We start from the raw sequence: 26,920 nt of genomic DNA, 5'->3' as shown, positions 1-26,920 counted from the left end.
CTTCCACTAAGCTCTGGTAGTTCGCTACTGCTTTGGAACACATGGATTGACTGGCATGTACCCTTCTTTGCTCATGTGTTTGTTCCTATGGGGAAATGTCACGCGGTGTTTACTATAGTCCTTGTGGGTTTGCTACGACTTGGTTACACTCGCTGCTGACCGACACATGCATTGCTGGGTTATGTATGAATGTCCCTGTATGTTTGTGCCACCTTGGCTTATGACTGGTCATGTCGACCCGGGTTCTCTGTCATATGGATGCTAGCAGCACAATAATATACGTGAGCCAAAGGACGCAAATGGTCCCGGTCAAGGTAAAGGCGGCAGACGTGGGTTACCGTGCGTGAGGCCGCAAAATGATATGATGTGTTACATGCTAGATTGGTGCGACTTAGGATCGGGGTCTCAACAGTATCTCCAACATAGACATGCAAATTTGCTCCGGCCGCAGACACTGATGCCGGAGGCAGCCATCCAATGTCGCCCGCATTTGATGCCGACTGGCGAGGACGTGTTGGACGCCACGTCGTCAATCACCGCGAAGCCGACTTCTTTCTTTGCTGACAGGGTGCAGTTCCACCAACCTTGGCAACCGACGCCGTGGCCACAGGGACGATAGGAGCATTGTGACACGGCCTCGTCCACGGTAGGCATAATGCCCGTGCTGTCGTGCTCCCCCGCGTGCTGGCCTGGAGCAACTCACCATCCCACGGCGAGCTGGCTTGGAGCGACGAGTTGCTGAACCACGCATAGACTTGGAGCGGCCTCCTCTGCCAGCTAGTCTGCAGCGGCGTGGAGCGGCTTTGGAGGTGGAGAGGAGAGATGCCTGGCTCGTGTCCGACGAGCTCGGCGGGCCACTCCTACTTGTAAACTGCGTTGGGATTTCCCCGAAGATGAGGGGTAAAGTAACATAGTAGAGATAAGTATTTTCCTCAGTGAGAACCAAGATTATAGAACCAATAGGAGAACCAAGCAAACTCCCCTAAGCAGCACCTACACATATAAAAGCAAATACTTGCACCCAACGCGGGCAAGAGGGTTGTCAAACCCTTGAACTCGTTACTTGCAAGGATTAATTCTGATAGTGATAGATAGACAAATTGCAAAGTAAAATAAAACTAAATAAATTATGTCAAAGTATTTTGGGATTTTTAGCAATATGATAAATGTAGACCCGGGGGCCATAGTTTTAACTAGAGGCTTCTCTCTCAAACACATAGCATATGGTGGGTGAACAAATTACTGTTGGGCAACTCATAGAAAAGTGCATACTTATGACGTGTTCATGACAATGATCATGTATATAGGCATCATGTCCGAGACAAGTAGAACGAATCCTGCCTGCATCTACTACTATTACTCCACCAACCGACCGTTATCCAACATGCATCTATGGTATTAAGTTTATGACAAACAGAGTAACGCCTTAAATAAGATGACATGATGTAGACAAAGTAAACCCAATCAATATGAATAAACCCGTCGTTTTACTCTTAATGGTAACAATACAAATACATGTCTTGTCCCCTTCTATCACTAGGATATAGAGCACCGCAAGATTAAATCCATTACAAAGCACCACTACTAGTAAAGATAAATCAATCTAGTTGGCCAAACCAAATGGATAGATTGAACAGAAATACAATACTATAACAATCATGCATAATAAAGTTCAGAAAAGATTCAGTTACTTTGAATGAATAATCTGATCATAAACCCACAATTCATCGGATCCCAACAAACACACCTCAAAAAGAAGATTACATTGGATAGAACACCAAGAAGATCGAGGAGAACATGGTATTGAAGATCAAAGAGAGAGTAGAAGCCATCTAGCTACTAGCTATGGACCGTATGTCTGTGATAAACTACTCACGCATCATCGGAAGGCAACATGGATGAGGTAAAAGCCCTACGTGATCGATTCCCCGTCTGGCAGAGTACCAAAAAATGCCTCCAGATGGGATCGCGAAGAACGGAATCTTGCGGCGGCGGAAAACGTGTTTTGGGTAGCTCTTTGTTGGTTTGAGAATATTTGAGAATTTATAGAGTTGGAATTAGGTTAAATGGAGCTACGAGGGTTCCACGAGCTCAGGGAGCGCGCCTACCCCCAGGCCGCGCCTGGTGAGCTAGTGGCCTTCTCGTATATCTTCTGGCCTCCTCCCAAAGTTTCTAGGGTCCCTTCTGGTCCAAAAAAAATATTGTAAAGTTTCATCATGTTTGGACTTCATTTGATACTGATTTTCTGAAAAGTAAAAAACGAACAAAAACAAGAACTGGCACTGGGCACTAGGTTAGTCCCAAAAAAGATATAAAATAGCATATAAATATATATATATACATACATATATATATAGGGTGGGTCTATTCTGCTAACACCCCTTAAGAGTGTTATTCTGCACACCATTTTCTTATTCTGCTAACATTTTCGAGCTGCAACGCAACAACGAACCGAACCGAACCCACAGCCCACCCCATCCCACGAACTGGATCGAACCGAACCGCACCACCCCACCTTATCCTCTCGTCACCACCCACTCCCCTCTCTCTCCCCGTGCTCCTCCCTCCGCTCCACATGATTCCCCCTCCGAGCCCGTCGCCGCACCACCACATCCCGCTCACCCCCACCCTGCCGCCGGACCACCACCTTCCCTGCTTCTCCCGCACCGCCGCCGCACCACCACCTCCCCTGCTTCTCCCGCGTCGCCACCGCACCACCATCCTATAGCCAACGGCCCGACCCACGACCCGCCTCCCCCAACTTCCTCCTCTCGTCAGCTGCGCCCCCACCACATCGTGCTGGAAGCCCAGTCGGCCGCGCCCCACACCACAACCAGCCGGTCGAGCCCCCCACCACATCCCACCGGTCGCACAGCAATGGAGCTGGCTGTCGCGCTCCCCTCCCAACAGACCCTCGGCGTTTCAGATCCGGCCGCCCCCTTGCCAACCACCATCTCACCGGATCGGTCCCCTTCGCCGTCCACCGGCAGCTGCCCGGCTTTGGATCTGCACGTCGCCATCCCGGGGGCGTCCTCTCTGTCCCCAGGTCGAGGGCCATCTGGCTTCAAGGGGGTCATCGGCGACTCTTCCCTCTCCTCCCTGTTCGTCCACCTCCTCCCGTTCATCCCTGGCCGCTATAGCGAGCCGGCGCACCCTTCCCACTGCATGTCGAGGACGCCCCCTGTGGTGGCCACCACGGCCACCCCTCCACGGCGCACGTGCAGTACGCCCCCCGACGGCGTGCAGTCGGCCATCCACGGAATCCGGCGAACTAGGGGGGGTACGGGCAACTCTTGCCTCCCCGTTCCTCCACCACCTCCTGATCTGGTGATGCTCCTTGGTCCCCAACGCAGCTACCTCCTCTTCTCTCGCGTGGATCCACTGGAAACACGCCCAATCCAAGATCAGCCATCTATTCCTTCACTGCTAACATCTTGCAGTTCACTAATCTGATGCGTGGTGTTTGATTTCTTTTCAGGCTCGAAGTTTACCAGTTTCGGCTGGGAGGACCACGACGACTCTTGATGCAGTCCTCAACCCTCACACCGGTGGTCGCTGCTGCACGACTTTCTTTGCTGTGGTTCGTATGAATTACAGTGCAATTTGGAGCATGTGAGCATGTAGTGCAAAATGGTGATTTTTGTGTTTGGGGAGTTTATGTATAAAAATTACAGGGGCTAAATCTGAATGAAGTTTGTGTGGAGACATGTGTTCAGAAAATGCAGTTTGGAGTATCTGCACATGCAGTGCAAACGCTGCTTTTTGTGTTTGTGGATTTTTTTGTATAAAGATTACAGGGACTCATTTTTATTTGCAGCGAAACATGGTGATGTTCAGACATGAGCATGCAGTTTGGACCATGTGGACATGTAGTGCAAAAATGGTGTTTTTCGTGTTTGATGATTTTATGTATAGAAGTTATATGGACTCGTTTGAAAATTGTGTAGCAGCTCGTTACACCTATGTATGAAGTGCAATTTGTTTTTGTGTCTCAAAAATCAGTCGACTACATTAACACGTGCAGTGCGTTTGGTTCTCGGTTGTGGTTCACTTTTGAGAGTGATGGTGTTCACTTGCGCCCTACATGAAAGTGCCGTTTTTTTAAACGAAACAAAAGGATAGCAATGAGGTTCACTTCAACATGTGTGGCAGTTCATTTGCCCTCATCTCTGCGGTGTGCTCTCGTTCATGAAAAATTGTTGAAAAAAAGACAACAAAAACTCGTATGAGAAAAATAACGTCCGGCAAAAGAAATTATGCAGCTCGCTTGCCCGTCCGATGCGGTGCGGTTTTCATTCTAAAGCAGTGCGGTCGAAAAAATTGCGTTCGACAAGAGAAATCATGAAGTTCACTACTCTCGTTGGTGTGGTTCGCTACTCTCTCGTGTGTGGTTTGCTAGTCTCATCTCCTGGTACAAAACACATGAAAAAATTATGTTCAAATAAAAGAAACCATGCAGTTCTCTTACCCGTGTGATGCAGTGCGGTTTTTCGTCCGTTGCAGTGCGGTTTTCAGTCGGATGAAGCACCCACGTCGATGTGTGTGTCGCAAAAAACAGAGTGTCCGCATTTTGTTAAAATTCAAAATTCCTCTTAACCCGTAAAGAATTAGAGAGAGTGTTCTACATGAAAGAGTTGCGTATCGTCAATATCTTTCCAACGGCGTATCGTTTGAATCATTCTGACCAGCGGTTTGCAAAAAATTCGCGAAAAACGGCCGCTGCCACTCGTCGTCCGCCGCACGATTTTTCAAAATTAACTTAAAACTGTAAGGAATCTCAAAAATATTTCAACATATGAAAGTTGCACCTCGTTCGTAGCTTTCCTACGGCGTATTACACGCCTCGTTTCGACAAACGGTTCAAAAACTAGAGCGAAAACAGTACCGAAAATTTTAAAAAACTTGAAAAACAGAGTTCCGCGATTTAGTAAATTTGAAACTGCTCTTAAACCGTAATGAATTAGAGAAAGATTTATATATGAAAAAGATGCGCCTCGACGATATATATCCAACGGCGTATCATTTGCTTCATTCCGACAAGCGGTTTAGAAAAAAACGCGAAAAAACGCTCGTTGCCACTCGTCATCCACCGCACTATTTTCAAAACTGCTCTTAAACCGTGTGGAATCTTGAAAATTGTTCAACATGTCGAAGTTGCGCCTAATCCATAGATTTTCAACGATGTATTACACGCCTCATTCCGATAAATGGTTAAAAAATTAGAGCGAAAACAATACCAAAAAAATAACGCGTGCAGTTTTTTTCCGACGAGAAGTTCACTAGTCTCTATTGCAGTGCTCGTCGTCAAAATGATGCAGTGCACTTCTGTTGAGCGTGCAGTGCCGAAGTGGTGTGCAGAATAGTTATTCTGCTAATATTAGCAGAATAGACCGTCTGTATATATATAAAGCATCCAAGATTGATAATATAATAGCATGAAACAATCAAAAATTATAGATACATTGGAGACGTATCAACCACCCAGCCGACTTTTATGCAAGAGAACTCCTCTTCTTACTCGCCGGATGCCATGTGGAGAAAATAATGCAAGGAGGACATGGGGAGCGGAGGTGTAGTGCGACTTTTTGCCCGGCATATGACATCGTTTAAAGAGCGGATGGAGGCCCGGAGTCAACCGACGTTGTGTTTTATGCCGACCGGCTAGCGAACGGATGTGTGGATGGAGTAGGTTTTTTAGCACACACGCTAGTTTAATGGAGGAAGACGGGCATACTCTGCTGGCCTGAAAGCGACGAGGAGGCGTGTTCAGCAGGACGTGCAGCAGGCGGCGCTCTCTCGGCCGATGCGCCGCTTCAATGCCAACAGTAAGAGGTCGTGTCCGCTCTAGACCGGCTTCAATGCGGAGTGGCCGCTTTACAACGACATGAATGTGGACAGGTGGCCACAGGCGTGAAAGTGCATGAGAGAGAAGGGTTTTGGATGGGCCGGGATTGTCACACGCGGGCGTAGCACCGTTTGGACGTCCGTAACCCGTTTTGTCTTCTATTTGCAGGAAGACGGATACATGACCGCATTGTATGGTGGAAGATGCTTTGAGTGGTTGTTTGGGTAGAGAAGATTACTAATGGGATTATAGAAAATGTGTTTTAAGCTGATTTTTAGGGAAATAGGTTTTATCTATGTTTTTATGAATAATCAGTTTATGAAAAACTATGTTTGGTTACGAAGGTAGATAGCCCCGTGACTCGTTAATCTTTGCTCGTCACTCCCCCCAAATTAGCTGCCATTGCTTATCCATTGAAGTACACGTATATGCAGCTCCTCCCCTCGAGTTTCTCCTCTGCTCTCTCTGATTCCTCCTTCGTCCTTAGAGCATCTCCAGCCGCGCCCCCAATAGCCCCCCAGGTGGCTTTTTCGGCGCCGGCGCCAAAAAAGCGCTCCAGTCGCGCCCCCAGGATGCTGAAATCCGCAGGTTCAGCCCATTTTTGGGCCCGGCGATCGCAGGTCGAACCCGGCACACTGGGGGGCGCTCGGGGGCTCCGACGCAAGGGAAAAGCACGGCTGGCCCACACCATCAAGCAAAAAGTCAAGTATTTCTTCCCGATTCGCCTCCCACCCCCGCGCGCTCGGCCACCAACCGGCTGTATCCCGGCGCTGCCCACCGCCCACCACCGCTAGATAGCCCATCCCCGCCAGAAAAAGAGCAGAGGTTTCACCGAGGCAGCCCCTCCACCGGCAGCTGGGCGATTTTTCTACCGTCTCCGACCGCGGAGGAGCAGTTTAGCAGAGGGTATGCGCCCACCGCGCAGCAAGGTGTTCGGCGATTTTCCTGCCTCAGCAATGGACTCAAACGATGAGGAAGTGCTCGCCGCGCTGCTGGAGGAGGAAGCCGAGGCTGACGTCCAGGAAGAGGAACATCTCGCCGCCCTCGCCGCCCTGCTGGCGAGCAATGAAAAGTCGCGGCGAGGTGGCTCGGTACTGGGGCGGATGAAAGCAAAGAACCGGCATTGTCTCGAAGGCTACTGCATGCTCTACTCCGACTACTTCGCCGACGCTCCACTGCACGGCGACAAAACATTTCGGCGCCATTATCGGATGAGCCGAAAGCTTTTCCTCAGGATTGTGAATTCCATCTGGGAATTCGACAGCTACTTCAAGTGCAAGAAGGATTGCACCGACAAACTTGGATTCACCTCGATCCAGAAGTGCACGACAGCGATGAGGATGCTTGCATACGGAGCTCCCGGTGATACACTCGACGACTACGGGCACATGGTCAAGTCCATCACCATTGAGTGTTTCTACAAGTTTTGTCAGGCAGTGGTGGCAGTGTTTGGACCGCAATACTTGCGAACACCCAATACGGAAGACACTGCTCGGATCCTAGCACAGAATGTAGCAAGAGGATTTCCTGGGATGCTTGGAAGTATCGACTGCATGCATTGGAAATGGAAGAACTGCCCATTTGCTTGACAGGGATGTACAAAGGCGCCAAAGGCGGTTGCAGTGTGGTACTTGAGGCGGTGGCCACACAGGACCTCTGGATTTGGCACTCCTTCTTTGGTATGCCAGGAACTCACAATGACATCAACGTGCTGCAGTGCTCCCCTATATTTGCCAAGCTTGTTGAAGGTCATTCTCCTCCGGTGAACTTTGAGGTCAATGGGTGGCACTACAACAAGGGGTACTACCTAGTTGATGGCATCTATCCGAGATGGTCTACATTTGTGAAGACTGTCTCAAACGCTGTGCCAGGAGGCAAGAAGTCCCACTTTGCCAAGGTGTAGGAGGCTTGCAGGAAGGATGTCGAGCGAGCATTTGGTGTGTTCCAATCTCGATTTGCTGTTGTCCGGCACCCTACTCAGACTTGGTCGAAAGATCAAATGTGGGAGATCATGACTTGCTGTGTCATCTTGCACAACATGATCATCGAGAGCGAGCAGGAAGATCCAGTGTTTGACACTGAACCATACTACAAGCATGGTCCTCTAGCCGAAGTTGATCACCAGCTACCGGCAACCTGGACTGCCTACCTTAGTATGCATCAGGAGATCCGAGACCCACAGGTGCATCATCAACTGCAGCAGGATCTGGTGGAGCACCTATGGAGGATCAAGGGCGACACCTAGCTCGACGTGTGATGATATTTTATTTGTTGAACTATATAATGTGTATTGAACTATTTGTTGTTGCATTATTTTGTTGAACTATTTGATTTTCTGTGATGAACTATGTGATAAAAAATATTTATGTTGAGAATTCAACGCCGAGCCACGATGAAGCACGCCGAATATGGGCCGATTCTCGCCCATATGGGGCTTTTATTCGTCGAAAGTGGGCCGAAAATTGGGACAATATCGACGCCTGGGGGCGACAGTTGGATGCCCAACCACCCCCAGCGCTGATTGTACCGCCGGCTCGCTCCCAGGCGGCGATTTTTATGCCTCCTGGGGGGGGGGCGGCAACGGCTGGAGATGCTCTCAGTTTGCTGACATCGCTGCTCCATTCCTCTCGGCTTTAGACGAATCAGGGCCTAGGGCCCGATTGCTGCTCCTCTCTCCTCCATTGGAGGCTTCACCAAGGGGGCCACTGCTGAAGTGCGGACGACGGCAACGACTTCCACTCAATGACTCACTTCCCCTCGAGACTCTGGTGTTCGCGCTCGGCGGCGACCACTTGCTCTGGACAACAGGGCGCATGCGAACGGCGGCAGCGGCCGCTTCCTCGACGACTTAGGCGTTCGCGCACGACGCCGGGCGCTTCCCTTCAATGATTTGGCGCGCGTGAACGATGGCGGCCGCTTCCGCTCGACCAGGACGACGGTAGGGCGCTTGTGCTCAAAGTCAATCGGCGTGCATGCCGGCCTGCGACTTTGAATGAACTTCAGGTGCGGTAAGGCAAAAACTGCGGTGATGAATTTTGGGTCAGTTTGGTTGAAGGCCTAGACAACATGCCTGGAAAAAACTCATGCCTAGATCCAACCTCACTTGTTGGAAATTTTTGCCTGGTCAGGCGAGCCTGGCGTGCATGCATTTGGTCTACACCCTGGACCTGCGGCTGCCTTGCAGTGCAATTAAGGACAGTATAACCGCACCTAAAGCGAGCTCTCTCACGCCCTCAACGTCCCCAGCCGTCGGATTTCGTGTTTGATTAGTTTCTGGCCATCAGATCTTAGTCTAAATGGTTGTTTACCGCGAGCTGGGCTGGGTGTCCTTAGGCCGCTATTCCGGAGACTTTTTTGAAGGCCCGTGGTTGATTGGGCTTCAACGGGCTGGTATGCAGTGCTCGATACAGAGCAGAAGAAACCGCCCCCTCTCCCGGACCCCTCATCTCTCTCCCACGATGTGTGCGATTAGGCGCCGCCACAGTTCCGCCACGGCCAGGTCCGTTGCTCATCTGGTTAACCCCGACGGGCATGAGGCGCAGGTGATCTAGGCGCTCCCCTCGGAGACCTCCTCCCCGACCTCTCGTTCTCCCTACCAACGGACGGACTGGTGGTGTACCGCCGCCCGCCGCCATGGGCGCTGAAGCCGGCGAGATCCGGCATGGCATTTATCTACAAGCGCTCGTGGCTGCCGTCTCCATCGCGACCCGGATTCCCACCAGTACGTCGACCACCTCGAGGTACCCCTCGACCCCGCCCCCAGGGGACGGTTGGATCCCATCACCTCGACTCTGCCCCACCATAACATCGCTGCTGAATTTGGGGATAAAGTTCAGATTGGATTTATGTATTAGTTTGGAATCTCACGCTCAACAACCACTGCCTTGTGAGTGACATGCAAAGAGTAGCAGAACAAATTAGTATACATGACATCAGCTATAGTTGTCGTTATCTTGGTAAAACAAAGGTGCCTTATAGACAAATCTGCTTATAATCTCCTAAAGAAGATCATTGTTTTGTGTTTGCAGGGGCGCCTCTGATTCCATTGACATATATCAGCAATCCAAGAAGCCAATAACAATCTCCGAAAGTACAACTTTCTTAACTAGACATTGAGCAGAACCCCATCATCTATTCCATACAATTGTTAATAGATACTGATCAAGAGATATTGTTGAGGTAATATAGCTACTCCCGGTGGCGCCACAGATGATGGAGTAGCATATACCTGTTTAGGACAATTCATATGTGATGGATTGCAATTAAAAGTCCGTGCTCCAGGAGATGGTGCTAATAACCACTCAGTACAATAAAACTGAGGTACGTCACTTGCCGGCGATGACCAATGGAGGTACTTTACTGTTCCGCTGCCTATGCTGATAAAGATCGATTGTCTCCCTACTGTAATGATGGTGAATTCATTTCCTCCATAGATGTGTTAGTAAGTCCTCCCATTGCGTTAGTGCATCCTCACGTTGCTCATATAATATGATGCGCTGGATATTTTCCTTTCTCCATTCCATCTCAGATCTCCAGCCATTCATCAGACATTTTCTTTCCTTATAGTTTCATTTTTGGCCGCTATCTTTCTCTGTTCTCACTCCCTGTAACGTCGTATATATGCTTTATATATATCCAGCTGATTTCTTGTTGCTGTTACACGAATTTCTGTGCTCAGAGTGTATGCATCACCGGGAACTACAACCATGGCTGCTGAACAGTGTGGTTGTTTACCAATACGTATATCCTATGATGTAGTAATTCTGGTCGTCTTTGTTGTATGCATGTTGATTTTTATTTCACTCCAGCACATTCATTTGTCTCTCCCTTTCTTCATCTTTTTTCAGGTGTTCTCCAGGTGAATCTGTGGACAGTTAAAGGTTGACATATGGAACAGTAATGAGTAAACCACTAAACCACACCACTGTCGTTATCTTATTGTTTCTTGCGCTGCTTTTCTAAGTGCTCACTATGCTTGATCCATTTAAAAAAATAGTAACTTCATGGATTATCTTCCTTTCACTTCTGTATAGACATGGCTTATCTGCAAGGCATGTCTTGCTTTTTTATTCTGCTATTTGAAATTATGTAGCTGCTATAGACCGACAGTTATACTTTGATCTATTTTAGTTACAAGAGAAAAGGCATGGCTGTTGATTTATGGGGAAGATGCAAGAGATGGATGAGGAGGTGACGACAATGGCCTTCTCGATGACCAGATCGAGATAACAATGACTGGGAGGGTAGAGTGGCTTGTGTGCCACGGTGGCACAAGCTGTAGGGATGCTCAAAACGTTGGCATATTGCCGCGAAATCCACCTGTACAGATGCCACATCCTTTGGTCTCATTCCCTAGGTTTTCTGCATGTTGCACATGAAGCTGATTGAGCTGTGCATATTAGCCATTATTCATTTTTCATTCTTGTGCTGATGGTTAATTATATTGCTTGTCCTTGTTGATTGATTTCTAATCACATGCGTTTGAAACAAACAGTTTGGTTTCAACATCTAAAACTGGCAAGTATGGTCATGCCAAGTGCCAGTTTTTTTGTACTATCATCTTCATTGGCAAAAGCTAAAGATATTATTCCATCCTCCTAAGAAGTCGTTAATATATTTCTTGGCCTCTTCCAAGTTAACATGTATTGAGCTCTTGAGCTAATAGGTTCTTCATAAGAATCAATTCTTGATATTAGGTCACGGATATATCTAAATTCTGTTTCATCCTTGATAAAAGATAAATGTCTTATGTTGTGGTTCAGCTACAAAAGAATTATTGAATGGTCGATGGGAGCAATCCAGGAGGACATACATACCATTCATGTTGCCTGAATCTATCTTTGGCAATCTGTGAGAGGTACTCGGATGTCGCTGCATTCTATTTAATACTTGGTACGGCTGCTAATAAGTGTATGCTTTCAGCGATAAATGCAAGGTAATATTTAGAGTGCAACGTTCTTAGTTATTAGAATTTTGTGCCTATAAATTTATGATGTAAGGCAGAAAGATTACGTGGTGAATACCGAGAAGTTTCTCAACCAGTAATAGCATCGCATGTGGTCTTAGAAGTTCATCACTGATAAAATATTCCCATGGAAATAGAGAATGTATTTGATCTTGCTTCTTCAGGTAAGTAGTATCTTGATTTGAACGTCTAAGTGTCTGTCAATTTTATTAGGAGAAAACACCAAGCTGGTGTGAATCATTATCTAACTTTATGCACATTATTATAGTCAACAAGCTCAGAAATGCTATAATGATTCATCGGAGTAAGTTGTGCAATGTTTTAGACTATTATTAGAGCTTGGCATGTACATATTTTGTGTTCTCTTGGTTGTATAAATCAAATTTCTCTCCTCTTCTGCTATATTTCAGGTTGAGGCTTCATTACTAACAAGCACAACCTGTGCCCAGTGAAAATGTTGGCTTCTTATTATGTAGGGAATGCTGAAGAGATCAATCATGTTGCTCAATCAAGTGACATCAATCACCTCAAGCATGTGGTACTTTTGATTTCCTTAACTAATTAAAAGGCCATTGGTCTGCGATGCCACACTGCCTACATTATTATTGGTGAACGACTGAGGCATCATAGGTTAAAAATGTTAATATTCCTGCTTAAAATCTTGAATTTTATAATTGCTATTGTGCAATCATGTGTGCTTGAACAGTAATCTCACTGTTCTTGAAGACTTTTCACCATTTGGGCTCTTCGTTTTGTGAAACCGAATCATAAGGTTGACGCCAATTCTTGGCGCTTGTACCTCTCTTCACGCACAAGTGTGCCTATGTAATAAACTTGGCCTTTGGCCATTGTGTAATAGTACATTCAGATGGGAGAGCTCCCCCATCGGTCATTCCTCAAAACAAAACAAAAAAATGATAATCCCATTGTCATCAGGATACATTTTAAGTTTTTCCTCAAGTGACTACAATACATCTAATAGTTTATAACCCATCTTCTCTAATTCCTCTTCTCTTTGTTTTGTGCTTGTGCGCTCACTTGGATTTAACTGAGTGGTCACTACATGTAATCCGACTTGCAATGAAATTACCAACATGATGATGGAAATACCTTCGACCAATTAATGATGGAAATACCTTCGAGCTTAGTCTGAAATGACCAAAGAAGATGCAGAGAAAACAAGCAATCAAGTGGCTAAATAATAAGCGACACGAAAGGCTATAAAAATCTACTCTGATTCACATCAAAAATCTTATGTCTCATGGAATTTTGCTTGTTTTAGTAACTATTACAAATCCTTCGCTCGGAAAACTTTATATGTACCCTACCAACTAAGAGCCAAAATAGACGGGCGCAGCAACGCGCGCCACAAACGATCTAGTTAGTATATAAAGAAACCCATGGCCATCGACTTGATGCAATATACTATTGCCAGACAGCCCAGCAGGCACACCCAGGCGCACGGGGAGGGACGCCTGGCTCAGGCTAACCTCGCTGCCGGCCGGCCAGGTGCGGCTAATCACGTTTCAGGCTTTTGCATGTCAGGCTAGTATCTAGTGTCCCTCGACACAAACCAAACAGGACTCAGGCAGATCCCAGGCAAGCTCCAGGCCAGGCAATTTTGCACCAGGGCAGCAACCGAACACGCCCTTCATGCGGAAGGAGAAATCAGTTGCCGTGAGTTTCTACAATCGTGTTTTCACAAAACGTGTATTATTGGTTTTGTGGAAACTGAATCCTACTTATCCATGTTTTTCCTGCGGAATCCAAACAAAGTTTAAGTTTTTTTTGAGCATCAAACAAAGTTTAAGTTTGTTACATGGTCGGGCAGGGCATATCACTTAGATTGAGATGGGAATGGCTTAAGCGAACCGACGAGTCGAGACCGTGGCAGGGGCTGAGTGCGATGATCGACAAGCAGACACAAGAGGCGTCCACGAGCTTGGTGAGCTGGTCCATTCGAGATGGATCAAAAATCTTGTTCTGGAAGGACAGGTGGATCGGTGGATGCACGGCTAAAGAGATTGCACCCCTTCTAGCGGCGAAGGTACAGACACAGGTGGCCAACAGAAGATTACTGTATGAGGGGATGTTCATGCATGCCTGGACGAATGACATCTCAGGCGAGCTAGACACAGATGGCCTAGCCCAATTCATCAAGCTCTGGGACATTCTGATCGAGGTCCACTTGCGGCAAGAGGAGGAAGACAGGCCTGTCTGGGCTTGGAACCGCTCGGGGAAATACTCGGCTACCTCGGCTTATCATATGATGTGTGAAGGTGGTATCAAATTCCAGGCGGCTGCTGCGATCTGGAAGTGCTGGGCGCCGTTGAGCTGCAAAATTTTCATCTGGTTGGCCATCTTGCATAGACTCTGGACGTCAGATCGGCGTGCGCGCCATGGGTTGCAGGCCACGACCTCGCCTTGCTATCTATGTGAGCAAGAGGAGGACACGATGGAACACATGATGATGCAATGCGTGTTTGCCAGGCAGGTCTGGCACCAGTGTTTCCTGATTGTGGGGTGGAGCTTATCGATGCTGCCAATGGGATAGGACTCCTTGCAGGACTGGTGGCTCAGATCTAGGAAGCGGGTGGAGAAGGCGCAACGCAAGGAGTTTGACTCGTTAGTCATGTTGGTGTGTTGTTGTATTTGGAAGCAGAGGAATGGGAGAGTATTTGGTCGGAACGATACGTGTAACGAACAAGGCACAATTCGGATCATTCTTAGAGAGCGACACCTATGGGCGATCGCCAGAGGGAGAGGAGTGCACGGGTAGTGAGTAATCTGCTAGGTGTTTCGGAGTAGGGGTGGATAGGCGTGCCAAGGGCGGCGCCTGCAATCTGTAATGCCCTTGTAAATATTTTTCACTCTTCTATAAAGTTAAGGTACGCTATTAGTGTACTCTCGAAAAAAAAAGTTTGTTACACGATTACGTGAGTCTACCGAAAACCAGTTCTGCTAAAACACCGTATCCAAACAAGGTCAGTATTGAAGATGCACTATAGTGAACGTGTTGCTCGCGTGACGGCTGTCACCAGGTCCCGTGTACCGCGGGTTGGCTTTGCCGTGTCCGTCGTGCCCGTTCGCCGCCCTGGCCCCACCCGCTGGCAGGTGGGGTTGCCTGGCAAGGGACGCTAACAATAATATAGGCGAAACGACCTGTTACCACAACAATCCCCACCCAGAGAAATCCCCAAATCCCCGTTGGTTCCTTCTTCCTTGCCTAGATCGTGTGCAGGCAGCATGGCCGGTCGCCGCCGCCGCCGCCGCCGCCGCCGCCGCGCCAAGATCGAGCAGCCCTCCGCTGATTCGCCTCCCAAGACTCCTTCATCAGGCTCATCTGGACTATCAGAGGGACGAGTCGTCTCACGCAAAATCCCTTCCTCTTCTTCCAAACCCTATGAGGAGGAAGAGGTGATCTCTGCCCCCGAGCGGAAGCGCACAGATCCGCGCGCCCTTAGGCTCATGCTGCTGAATCTGATCCGCACCTACTACGTGGAGGCGCTCTCCCGTCTGCCCTCTATCCGACTCTGGAGCAAGCACGCCCGTGGCGTCCTTGTCGCCGGCCACTGCTACGGGCCGCTCTCTCCCGTGGACAATATCCTCATCAACGCCATTTGGTATGACGCCGCCTTTCCGCGTCGCTCCGCCGCTGACTTTCACTTTGGCGACGTGCTCGAGATTAGTACCAAATGCATGGCCCGCATCGCTCACCGCTCCCTGGAGGGCCTCATCGCCTGCCTCCTCCACCTCTATCCATCACTCTCCCGCGACGACGCGCTATGGCACCTCCACCTCTCAAGGGCCGACCTCTCCCATGCCTCCGCCTCCGCCTCCGGCTCCGGCTCCGGCTCCGACTCCGTCTCCGTCTCGATGCCCACCCAAGCTGCCTTTCTCAGGGCCGCCGAGGCGGCCCACCATCCCATGCCGCGTGCCATGGCCCTCTTTGCCTCGTCGGTCCTCCCCAAAGTGGAACATGACGTCCGAATGCTTCTCTGCATTAACCAGGCTCTCTCTGTCCTTGACCTCGACCGCCTCTCCGCCATGCTGGTGCCCTCCCCACTTCCGGGTGACCTCTATCCCCCTCCCCCACTGGTGACGTCCTGGGTGTCCGCCATAATTAAGTCTCGCATCGAAGGCTGCAAATATTCCCAGGAAACCTCACGCCAACTGGTTGAGACTGCACTACACAAATATGCTCAGCAAACAGGTCAGCACTACGAGCTTCATTTCATCTGTGGCTTGAATACATTCATTCGTCGCGCCAAACCCTTTTGGCACATCAATTTCTTGGCACGGCCAAAGGACGCTGCTGGTGATCTGCCCGCTTACTTCTTCGCCGAAGCAACTGTACCCATGGGCGAGGATGACGAATTCCTCGAGGAGGATATCTCTTTGTGCTGCCCAATCAAACCAGCTGCAATTGGTATGTTTGCTCTCTCTCTCTCTCTCTCCACAATTATCCTACTAGATTACTTGTTGTGCCAAATCGTGCAGAGCCCCATTTAAAACCATGAGTGCTTTGAAAATATTAGCATTTGTCAGTAACTTTAGGTTTGACCAAGTACATAGGGCATAAAATGTAACCCTTTGTTAGGACCCCGACTCGATGTCACATCGATCTAGCTGGTAACACCTCATATCACTTTGCGGCCTCACGCACGGTATCCCCACGGGTGTCGTCTTACCTTCTCCCGGGACCGTTTGCGCCTTTTGGCTCACGTATATGATAGTGTCGCTAGCATCCATATGATAAAGAGCCCGGGCTGACATGACTAGTCGTAAACCCAAAGTGGCACAGACTTACAGGGACAGGCATCCATGACCCAGCTTCGAACGTGTCGGTCATCAGCAAGTGGGTCCGGGCTGTAGCACTGGGCTAGCAGGACTCCGGTAAACCGGGCTGTAGCGGGCTAACAGGACTCCGGTACTCAAAGCGTGACATTTCCCCGAAGGGACAGACACAGGAACGAAGAAGGACACATGCCGGCCAGCCTAAGTGTTCCAGAGCAGTAGCAAGCTACCATGGCTCAGCGGTAACACTAGGAGACATTTCCCGGTAAGAGAGGCTACTAAAGATAAACAACTAGATAGTCAGATCCCACACATACCAAGCATTTCAATCATACACGCAATATGCTCGATATGTGCAAATACAACGAAGCATCACAACATGACTCTATGACACAAGTACTTTATTTAAGGCTCAGGGAGCCATACATATCATACACAAAGGTACGGGTCTCACGACCCCACATACAAGTCATACAGTCATACAAACCAGCAGCGGAAATAACTTGTCTGGGTACAGACAACTAGTAAAATAAAAGAGGCTTGGAAAGCCTAGCTATACTACGTGGTCCTTCACAAGCTCAGGGTCACCACCTGGGTCTTTAGCCTACTCGTTGATGTCAACGTCTACATAGAACCCATCAGAAGGGGTTGCAGCGTCTTCTGTAAAAAATGTAGATTATAGCAACATGAGTACAAAGGTACTCAGCAAGACTTACATCAGATCCTACATACATGCATAGTATCAAGAAGGGTTGGTGGAGTTATTGCAGCAAGCCAGCTTTGACTCTTGGCTAGGCTATCCTACGATACTCCAACTGAAATGGTTTTGCGCACACGAGTCCACTACTCACCACTTCAATACACTACCGAGGATCCGCCTCCGTCTTCCTACGGAAGAGCCATCCTCGGCACTCACACTTATCTTGAGGCTTTTAGTAGTTTCCATTTACTTGTCTATGAACTGTATAGGCAACCAAGTAGTCCTTTACCGCGGACACGGCTATTCGAATAGATCATGTTAACCTTGCAGGGGGTACTTCTTCATACACGCTCTCACCACTTACCGTCGTTTACACGACATGTACTCGGCAACCTTCAAGCGGAAGCCCAACGTGGGTGTCGGCCACGACCTACCTAATCACCTAAGCCTCCAGTCCAGGTTTATCGCCTATTCAGGTTCCATCCGCAGGGAGTCCGGCCGAGGTTTCCCATACGGCCCCGAACGATGTGAACAAGGTTCCCGAGATACCTAACGGGTATTCGGTACACCCGGCCACGTACCTACCGCATCACAGCCCACCCCTACGGTCAGCGCTGTCCACGGCCTCCAGTAGGCTACAAACACCAGAAACTACTTGCAACTCCTGGACGGAGAACTAGGGTGAATAAGAAGCCGAGAGGGTCCATTGGTTTCGGGCCCAATGCATGGTAGTAGCTGATTCTTAAATCACACATACAGATCTCAGTGCTTAAGGTCGGCTTCAATGAAACAACCCACCATGTACTCCTACATGGCCTCTCATCGATACCTTTACCAAATCGTGTTCACCACACCACTCTCATTACTGACGTAATCATTTCACTCCAGCCCATCCCCTCGATGAACCAGACCTGACACGACTCTAAGCATAGCAGGCATAGCAAGGTAGGAACAACACATACATATGGCTCAATCAACTCCTACACATGCTAGTGGGTTTCATCTAGTTACTGTGGCAATGACAGGTCATGCAGAGGAAATGGGTTCAACTACCGTAGCACACAGCAGTTTGAATCGCGTTGTCTTAATGCAGTAAAAGAGAGCAGGAGCGAGAACATGGGATTGTATCGATATGATCAAACGGTTGGTTGCTTGCCTGATGGTTCGATGCACGGATACGGTTCTTCGTTAGGGTAATCATGGTACTCCTCGGGGACAGAACCTGTCGCAAAGGGCATCGATACACAAGCATCACCAAACAATGTGCAACAATATGATGCATGCATGAAACATGGCAATATGAGTGTATTGGGCTAATGCAACTAAAGCCAGAAGGGTTTGAACAAATTTGAATCAAAGATTCAAATTCCAAATCCAAATATGGCCTTTTAAAGTGCCTTTTCTTGTTCTGCTTAAAACATCAATTTAACTTGTTTGATCATGCATGAAAATAGTACAGATGGATAGATTGGATTTTTCTGATCATTTTTCATATATAATTTGTCCAATTTGGAGTTACAGAATAAAAGTTATGAATTTTTGAAGTTTAAATAATATTCTGGAATTTCCTGATTTAATTTAAATCCAGAAAATCAATTACTGCGTCAGCCTGACGTCAGTGTGACGTCAGCAGGTCAACGGAACTGGTCCAGGTCAAACCTGACAGTGGGTCCCGCATGTCAGGGTGATTATTTTAATTAAAACTTAATTAAAACTAATCCTGTTTAATTAACAGGGCTGGGCCCCACCTGTCATTGACTCAGGGGAGTCAACCAGGGCCCACCCGTGGTCAAAGTTAATGTCGGCTGCCGGCGTTTAGTCGCCGGCGAGCCCGACGCGGCGGCGGAAGTGGTTTTGGTCATTTCGGCCACCAGAGGGGCCGCGGAGACCACCGGAGTGGAGCTGAGGCCAACCCACAGCTCTTGGCGGAGCCCGTTGGGGTCGGGGTGGCCGGAGTCGACGGCGGCGAGCTCGGCTGCGGCCGCCGGGGTTCGGTCGTGCACGGGAACGGTGCTGGAGCTCGAAGTCGAGCAAAGCGAGGCGCTAGGGATGCTCTACGGGGTCTTGCGAACTCGTTGGACTCGCCGGGGTGACCAAATGGTCACCGGAGCTGCGTCGACGGCGAGCTCGGCGACGGCGGAGGTTCGGCCGTGGTGGGGAGGTGGCTACGGTGAGGGAACGAGGGGAAGGAGAGGGGGAAACGGTGGCGTAGCTCACCGCGGTTGCAGTGGGCGTCGAAGTGGGCTCGGGGATGCGCTGGAGACGGCGAATCGACGGCGACGGTGGTCGGAGCCCGAAGAGGGGAACGGCGACGTGGCGGCGATGCAGGGCTTCCGGGGAGCTGTGGAGCGGTGGGGAGGAAGAGGGAGTCGAGGCGGAGCTCCTGAGCTAGTCGGGGGAGCGAGGGGTGGTCGGAGACGGTGGCTATGGCGAACGGCGGCGACGGTGGTGTTCGGCCGTGTGAGAGGGGGAGCGAGAGAGAGGAGAGGAGAGCCGGGGGAGAGTGAGAGAGAGCAGGGGGGAGGGCGTGGCGTCGTCCAGGGCGTCGAGCGAGGAGGGGAGGCCAGGCAAGCAGGCGAGCAGGTGGCGTGGCGCGGTGGCACGCGCGCGCGCCGGCCACACTCCCCTCCCTCTGTCGGGACGAAGACGACAGAGGAGGGAGGTGGGCTGGGCCGGCTGCTGGCTGGGCCAGCCAGCTGGCTGGGCCGCACAGTGGAGGAGCCCAGGTAAGCTCCTCCTGTTATATATTTTCTTTTTTTTTTAATTTCTGACATTTGTTTGATTTAAATAATATATTAAATCATTTATTTAACTTATGCCAATTTTTGCAGGAGCTATTTATATTATTCCAGAGCTCTTTTATAATTGGCATAATATTTGGGCATATATTAATATATATAATTAATATATTTCCAATGCAAATATTTATGCATTTATTCCAAATGCCCAAAATAAATGTCCATGAGCCACTAAAAATATTGGTTTGATTTTTATCTCTGTCCAATATTTTCAGAGAGCAACATGAGCATTTTCTTGGACCCTTTTGGAGAAATTTTTATTTGGGTCATTCTCAAAATGGTTCTGAGGGTTTCACAGATCCCCATTTCAAGTTTCTGATGAAAGAGTAAACATGATGCAACACTCTAATGCATGACTAGCTAGGGTGTGACAACTCACCCCCACTCAAAAGAATCTCGTCCCGAGATTTGGGTTCCTCCGGGAAGAAGGCGGGATACTCGAGTCGAAGACGATCCTCCCTTTCCCAAGTTGCTTCATCCTCGGAATGGTGCGACCATTGAACCTTGAGAAACTTGATATTATGACGTCGCGTGGTACGTTCGGCTTGATCGAGGATACGAATGGGGTACTCTCGATAAGTAAGATCATCTTGGAGATCAAGCGTTTCGTGGTCCACTTCACGGATAGGATCCGAGAAGCAACGCCTGAGTTGAGAAACGTGGAAGACATCGTGAACTCTGGAGAGGTGCGGAGGTAGTTCCAACTGGTAGGCAACTTCTCCTCGTTTGGCAAGAATGCGAAAAGGTCCAATGTAACGAGGAGCCAATTTGCCTTTGATACCGAAACGATGGGTTCCCTTCAGAGGGGTGACCCGAAGATAAGCCTTCTCGTCAACCTCGAAGGTCATAGCCTTATGTTTTCGGTCATATTGACTCTTTTGACGGGATTGGGCTGTTTTCAACTTTTCACGAACGATACGAACTTGTTCTTCTGCTTCCTGAATCATATCCGGGCCAAAGAATTGTCTTTCCCCGGTCTCTGACCAGTTAAGGGGTGTTCGACATCGTCGTCCATAGAGAACTTCAAAAGGGGCTTTACCCAAGCTAGATTGATAGCTGTTGTTGTAAGCGAATTCGGCAAATGGAAGGCACTTCTCCCAGTCCATTCCGAATGAGATAACAGAGGTTCGAAGCATGTCTTCTAGAATTTGGTTGACGCGTTCCACTTGACCGCTCGACTGAGGGTGGAAAGCGGTGCTAAAGGAAAGACGGGTTCCCATAGCATTTTGGAAACTTTCCCAAAATCGAGAGGTGAAAAGACTTCCTCGATCTGAGTTAATTTCCAAAGGAACACCATGGAGAGACACTATTCGGGAGATGTACAAATCTGCCAGCTGACTAGCGGTTATACTCTCACGAACAGGTAAGAAGTGGGCTACTTTGGAAAGACGATCGACCACGACGAAAATAGCATTATTCCCTCTCTTGGTCCTGGGAAAACCGGTAATGAAATCCATACCAATTTTATCCCATTTCCATTCAGGAATAGCTAAGGATTGAAGGGTGCCAGCAGGCCGTTGATGCTCTGCTTTTACACGACGACAGACGTCGCAATTTGCAATATACTGAGCAATTTCTCTCTTCATCCTAGTCCACCAGAACCTCTGGCGTAGGTCCTGATACATTTTAGTACTACCGGGATGAATGGTGAGAGGAGATTCATGAGCTTCCTTAAGGATCAATCGCCTCAGGTTGCGCACTTTGGGAACTACTAGTCGATTCCCGAAGTATACGACTCCTTGATCATTAATGGAGAAACAATCCGCAATTCCTTTCTGAATGTTCCTCTTGATGCGGGAGATTCCCGGATCTACCTTCTGTGCTTTGATAATTTGATCCGTAAGGGTAGGTTTTGCCACCAAGGTGGAAAGAAAACCTTGAGGAACAATGTGAAGGTTAAGCTTCCGAAATTCCTCATGGAGAAGCGGTTGACTTTGTTGTAACATCAGGTTGTTACAATAAGATTTACGACTTAGCGCATCAGCCATGACGTTGGCTTTCCCTGGGGTGTAGGTTATTCCTAAGTCGAAGTCAGTGATCAATTCAACCCAACGTCTCTGTCTGAGATTCAAATCCGGTTGGGTGAAAATATACTTCAGACTTTGGTGATCAGTGAATATTTCGCAACGATTACCGAGGAGGTAATGTCGCCAGGTCTTAAGTGCATAGACTACGGCTGCAAGTTCTAGATCATGAGTAGGATAATTCTCCTCATGTGGGTGCAATTGCCGTGAAGCGTAAGCAATTACGTGTCGATCTTGCATGAGAACGCAACCTAGTCCTTGTCGCGAGGCGTCGCAGTAGATAACAAAGTCCTTAGAGAAGTCTGGCGGTACCAGTACGGGAGCAGAAGTCAGGCGTCTTTTCAGTTCCTGAAAGCTGTGCTCACATTGTGGAGTCCATTCGAACTTCTTATCTTTCTTGAGGAGTTCGGTTAGAGGTTTGGCAACCTTGGAGAAGTTCTCGACAAAGCGACGACAATAGCTCGCTAAGCCTAGAAAACTCCGAACTTGCTTGACCGATTCGGGTGGAGTCCAGTTAAGGACGGCTTGAACTCGCTCAGGGTTAACAGCAATACCTTTACCAGATATTACATGACCCAGATAGGTCACTTCTGACAACCAGAATTCACATTTAGAGAATTTGGCATAAAGGCGATGCTCTCGAAGTTTCTTCAACACTAGCCTTAAATGTTCGGCATGTTCTTCCTCGTTCTTGGAGTAAATGAGTATGTCATCGAGATAAACTACGACGAATTTATCCAAATACTCCATGAAGATTGAGTTCATTAACCGAGAAAAGGTGGCTGGAGCATTGGTTAAACCGAAGGACATGACGGTGTACTCGTATTGGCCATAACGAGTAACAAAGGCCGTTTTAGGAATGTCCCCGTTTCTGATTTTGATTTGATGGTAGCCCAACCTCAAATCCATCTTGGAGAAGACTGAGGATCCAGCGAGCTGATCATACAGGTCGTTGATCCTGGGAAGCGGATATTTGTTCTTGATTGTGACCAAGTTGACAGGTCGGTAATCTACAACCATCCGGTCCGTACCATCCTTCTTCTTGACGAATAGGACGGGGCAAGCCCACGGAGATGAACTAGGGCGGATGAAACCCTTTTTCAAGGACTCATCGAGTTGTTTCTTAAGCTCGGCTAGTTCTAGTGGTGCCATCTTATAAGGTCTTCTAGCAATCGGAACGGTTCCTGGAATGAGGTCTATTACAAACTCAACATCCCTGTCAGGTGGAACACCTGGCAATTCCTCTGGAAAGACATCCGGGAAGTCACGGACTACCGGAACGTCCTCAAGGTCTGGCAAAGGGCTGGCGTTAAGAGAATATAATTGTCGCTTGGCTATTGGGGTCAAGACATGGACTATCTTCCCCGAAGGATGGGTGAGTTGAACAGTCCTAGAGAAGCAATGGATTTGGGCATGATGAGCCGACATCCAGTCCATACCCAGAATGATATTAATATCTGAAGATTTAAGGGCGATCAAAGACGCAAGGAAAACAAGTCTGTCGACTTGAATTTCATTTCCATAACTTACCCTAGAGGTCTGCCATCTAGATCCAGGGGTAGAGATTTCCATAGTGGATGGCAAGTCACAGAATGCAACGTTATGCAAACGAGCATAATTTTCAGATATAAAGGAATGAGAGGCTCCTGTATCGAAAAGAACAGATGCCGGGTGGCAATTAACAAGAAGCGTACCGAGAACGACGTTGGGGTCCTCTTGAGCTTCTTCGGCAGAGACACAGTTGACATGGCCACGTGAAGCGGTGACCGGTTTAGCATGAAACACTTTCCCTGTCGGCTTGCCACGGCCAACAGCTTTAGCAGATTGATTGGGGTTGGTCTGGGGGCATTCACGCATATAGTGACCAGATTCCCCACACTTGAAACAAGTCACGGAACTGGTACGTGGAGGAGCATTGTTAGTTGAACCCCCATAGGGCTTGGCTGGAGCAGACTGTTGAACAGGGCGAGGCGCCTGGAAAGATGGCCTCGGTGTGAACCTGGGTGGCAGGGCAGTGTTGGGTACCCACACGCGGCGCTTCTGAGGACCAGCACCGGATGAGGAACCCATGTCACGTCCATGCTTGCGTGTTGCGTCATAGTCAGTCTGACCAGTTTCAGCACTGATGGCTTTGTTGACAAGTTTCGAAAAAGATGTGCACTCATGCAGACGGAGGTCACGGCGAAGCTCAGGACTAAGGCCCTTACGGAACCTTGCTTGCTTCTTGGCGTCAGTAGACACTTCCTCAGTTGCATATCGGGCGAGATTACCAAACTCCCTGCTATAGGCATCCACAGAAAGTCGGCCTTGGGTGAAACTGCAAAATTCTTCACGTTTACGGTCCATGAGACCCTCCGGAATGTGATGTTCACGGAAAGCCTCGCTGAACTCAGCCCAAGTTGTGACATGGCCCGCTGGGCGCATAGCTCCATAATTCTCCCACCATAGACTGGCGGGGCCTTCAAGATGATATGCAGCAAAGGTGACCTTGTCAGCCTCCGCTACCAGCGCGGAACGCAGTTTGTGAGAGATACTGCGAAGCCAGTCATCAGCGTCGAGAGGCTCGACGGAGTGGTGGAACGTGGGTGGATGCAATTTGATAAAATCACTGAGTGACACCACGTTAGCCCTCTGATGGTGTGCTGTATTCTGTTCAATACGCTCCAACAAACGGTTTGTCTCCCGCTGTTTCTCTCAGCTTCCATCATCACCTCGGCTAGTGAAGGAGGATGAGGCAGATTTACATCCCTGGCTTCACTGCCTTCGGCCTGCTCTTGAGAAGCAGGGTTAGCGCGCGTGTTGACCATCCTAGGTAAACAAGACAATGATTTAGTCAGGATGGTAAAATTCCGACATAGGATTCATAATGTAAGAAATAACTCGGAATGCAAGATGATCATCCGTATGACATGGTAGATACAGAAACTGCTTCTTTTATTCCATCGTCATACACACCATACAGGGTTTAGTACAAGACCAAACAAAGTACTATTACGGTGAAAAGAGGATTACATCTCATCGGAGACATTCCAAGCTCCTATACATTATTTTTCTACACCTCCGGAAGAAGTACAAACTAGGTCATATCCCACGAGTCACGCGGGACGATAGACGACACAGCTAGTGCGAACTAGTGATACTACCACTAACTCAGACCGATCCGTAGTAGTCCTCGTAGAAGTCACCTCCATAGCCTGGAAGCTCAACATGATCATCCGGAAACAGACGATCTCGCGAAGCTTGTGGACCATAGGGGCTAGGATGAGGCCTTGGACCAACAAACGGTGGCCTGCGGGGACCGCGAGGTGGGGTGATGCCTCCTACATCACGCCAAACCATCACGTCTGGCAGAGCAGATCTCACAGGATAGAGATCGCGCATATCTGAATATCCAGCTTGCACCGTCGGTGCGAACCGAGTCAAAGTGGCCCAGTGGTCAGCACGGGTGTTGAAGAGCTCTAGCCTTAAGGCCCGATTTTCACGGTCCTTATCCTCGAGCATCTCAGCAGTGGTGCGAGTCCGTGAATCCTCCTGAGTGGGGTCAGCATAGATAGCCTGGAGATACCCTTGTGCTCCCGGAGGTGATCCTGGCATATACCGGAAATCAGAGTCCCGAAATAACCCAGATCTGACTCGCATAATGGTCATCATAGAGTAGGCGGCGTCCTGCACAGCCATCTCAATAGTAACCCCGAGTCCATAGGAGCAGTGAAGAGGCTCGGTGGATCCAGGATAAGATGGAAATATCCTGACAGTGCAGAGATACTGGCTTTGATTGAAATCTCGGAATTGCTCTTCGACCGTGTACTCGGGATACCAGCGGTATCCAGCCTCAGTCATTACCCTGACCAACTTAGCAGTATGGCCGGGTACATCTAAGCATCGAGTCAGGCGAACCACTTGATTGAGGTCGCGAGTGGCCATCTGAAAGCACAATCATAATGCAAAGGCATTAGAATTTCTAGCAAAATTTCGGCAGCATAACAGCTGTAAATGCTCAAAAAGGATTTGAGACATTTGACAAAGGATTTCGTACACACTCATCATCATTATATCAAAGTTCTGAAACCATTCTGGCAACATAATGTGGTAGTAGATCTGAACTAGGCTTGTAACCATCAAACTTATAAGGTACTACTGATTAGTAACTCGTGATCCTGATAGAGAGAACAGATCCTAATTCCTTAACCCCCGGTGGAAGAATGGACTGACTCAGATCAGAAAGTCATAAGGTATAAGGAGTAAAAAGAGCCTTACGTTCCATCCCACAAACAATTCCCCTACATATAACTAAAGAATTTCTAGACTCAACATCGACCAGTTTGGCTTGGAGAACCTACAGGCAGTCCGGCTCTGATGCCAACGCTGTCAGGACCCCGACTCGATGTCACATCGATCTAGCTGGTAACACCTCATATCACTTTGCGGCCTCACGCACGGTATCCCCACGGGTGTCGTCTTACCTTCTCCCGGGACCGTTTGCGCCTTTTGGCTCACGTATATGATAGTGTCGCTAGCATCCATATGATAAAGAGCCCGGGCTGACATGACTAGTCGTAAACCCAAAGTGGCACAGACTTACAGGGACAGGCATCCATGACCCAGCTTCGAACGTGTCGGTCATCAGCAAGTGGGTCCGGGCTGTAGCACTGGGCTAGCAGGACTCCGGTAAACCGGGCTGTAGCGGGCTAACAGGACTCCGGTACTCAAAGCGTGACATTTCCCCGAAGGGACAGACACAGGAACGAAGAAGGACACATGCCGGCCAGCCTAAGTGTTCCAGAGCAGTAG

The 26,920-nt window shown here is 48.8% G+C and overlaps 1 protein-coding gene and 1 long non-coding RNA gene across 5 annotated transcripts in view; both read left to right on the top strand.

The window, feature by feature from the left end:
• The first annotated feature begins 9,251 nt into the window (after window positions 1-9,251).
• On the top strand, window positions 9,252-12,702 carry LOC119290702. Of its 3 annotated transcripts, none has more exons than XR_005141982.1 (3): window positions 9,252-9,585; window positions 9,874-9,935; window positions 10,034-12,702. It is a non-coding gene; the product is annotated as an uncharacterized LOC119290702 (long non-coding RNA). The 3 variants fall into 3 exon arrangements; XR_005141983.1 differs by having other exon boundaries at window positions 9,874-10,599; window positions 10,693-12,702; XR_005141980.1 differs by having other exon boundaries at window positions 9,874-12,702.
• A 2,294-nt stretch (window positions 12,703-14,996) lies between these two features.
• LOC119290701 overlaps window positions 14,997-26,920 on the top strand; it is a 22,226-nt gene continuing 10,302 nt past the window's right edge. The window contains exon 1 of one of the 2 annotated variants that reach the window (XM_037569335.1): window positions 14,997-16,023. In XM_037569335.1, the coding sequence (XP_037425232.1) occupies window positions 15,057-16,023 (967 nt within the window). In that variant the 5' untranslated portion in view covers window positions 14,997-15,056. Of the gene's footprint in view, window positions 16,240-26,920 lie in introns of both variants that reach the window. The other variant, XM_037569334.1, reaches the window with a different exon arrangement.

Source organism: Triticum dicoccoides, chromosome 4B (genome assembly GCF_002162155.2).
Source record: "Triticum dicoccoides isolate Atlit2015 ecotype Zavitan chromosome 4B, WEW_v2.0, whole genome shotgun sequence".
Classification (NCBI taxonomy): domain Eukaryota; kingdom Viridiplantae; phylum Streptophyta; class Magnoliopsida; order Poales; family Poaceae; genus Triticum; species Triticum dicoccoides.
This window is presented reverse-complemented; position numbering and strand designations above follow the sequence as displayed.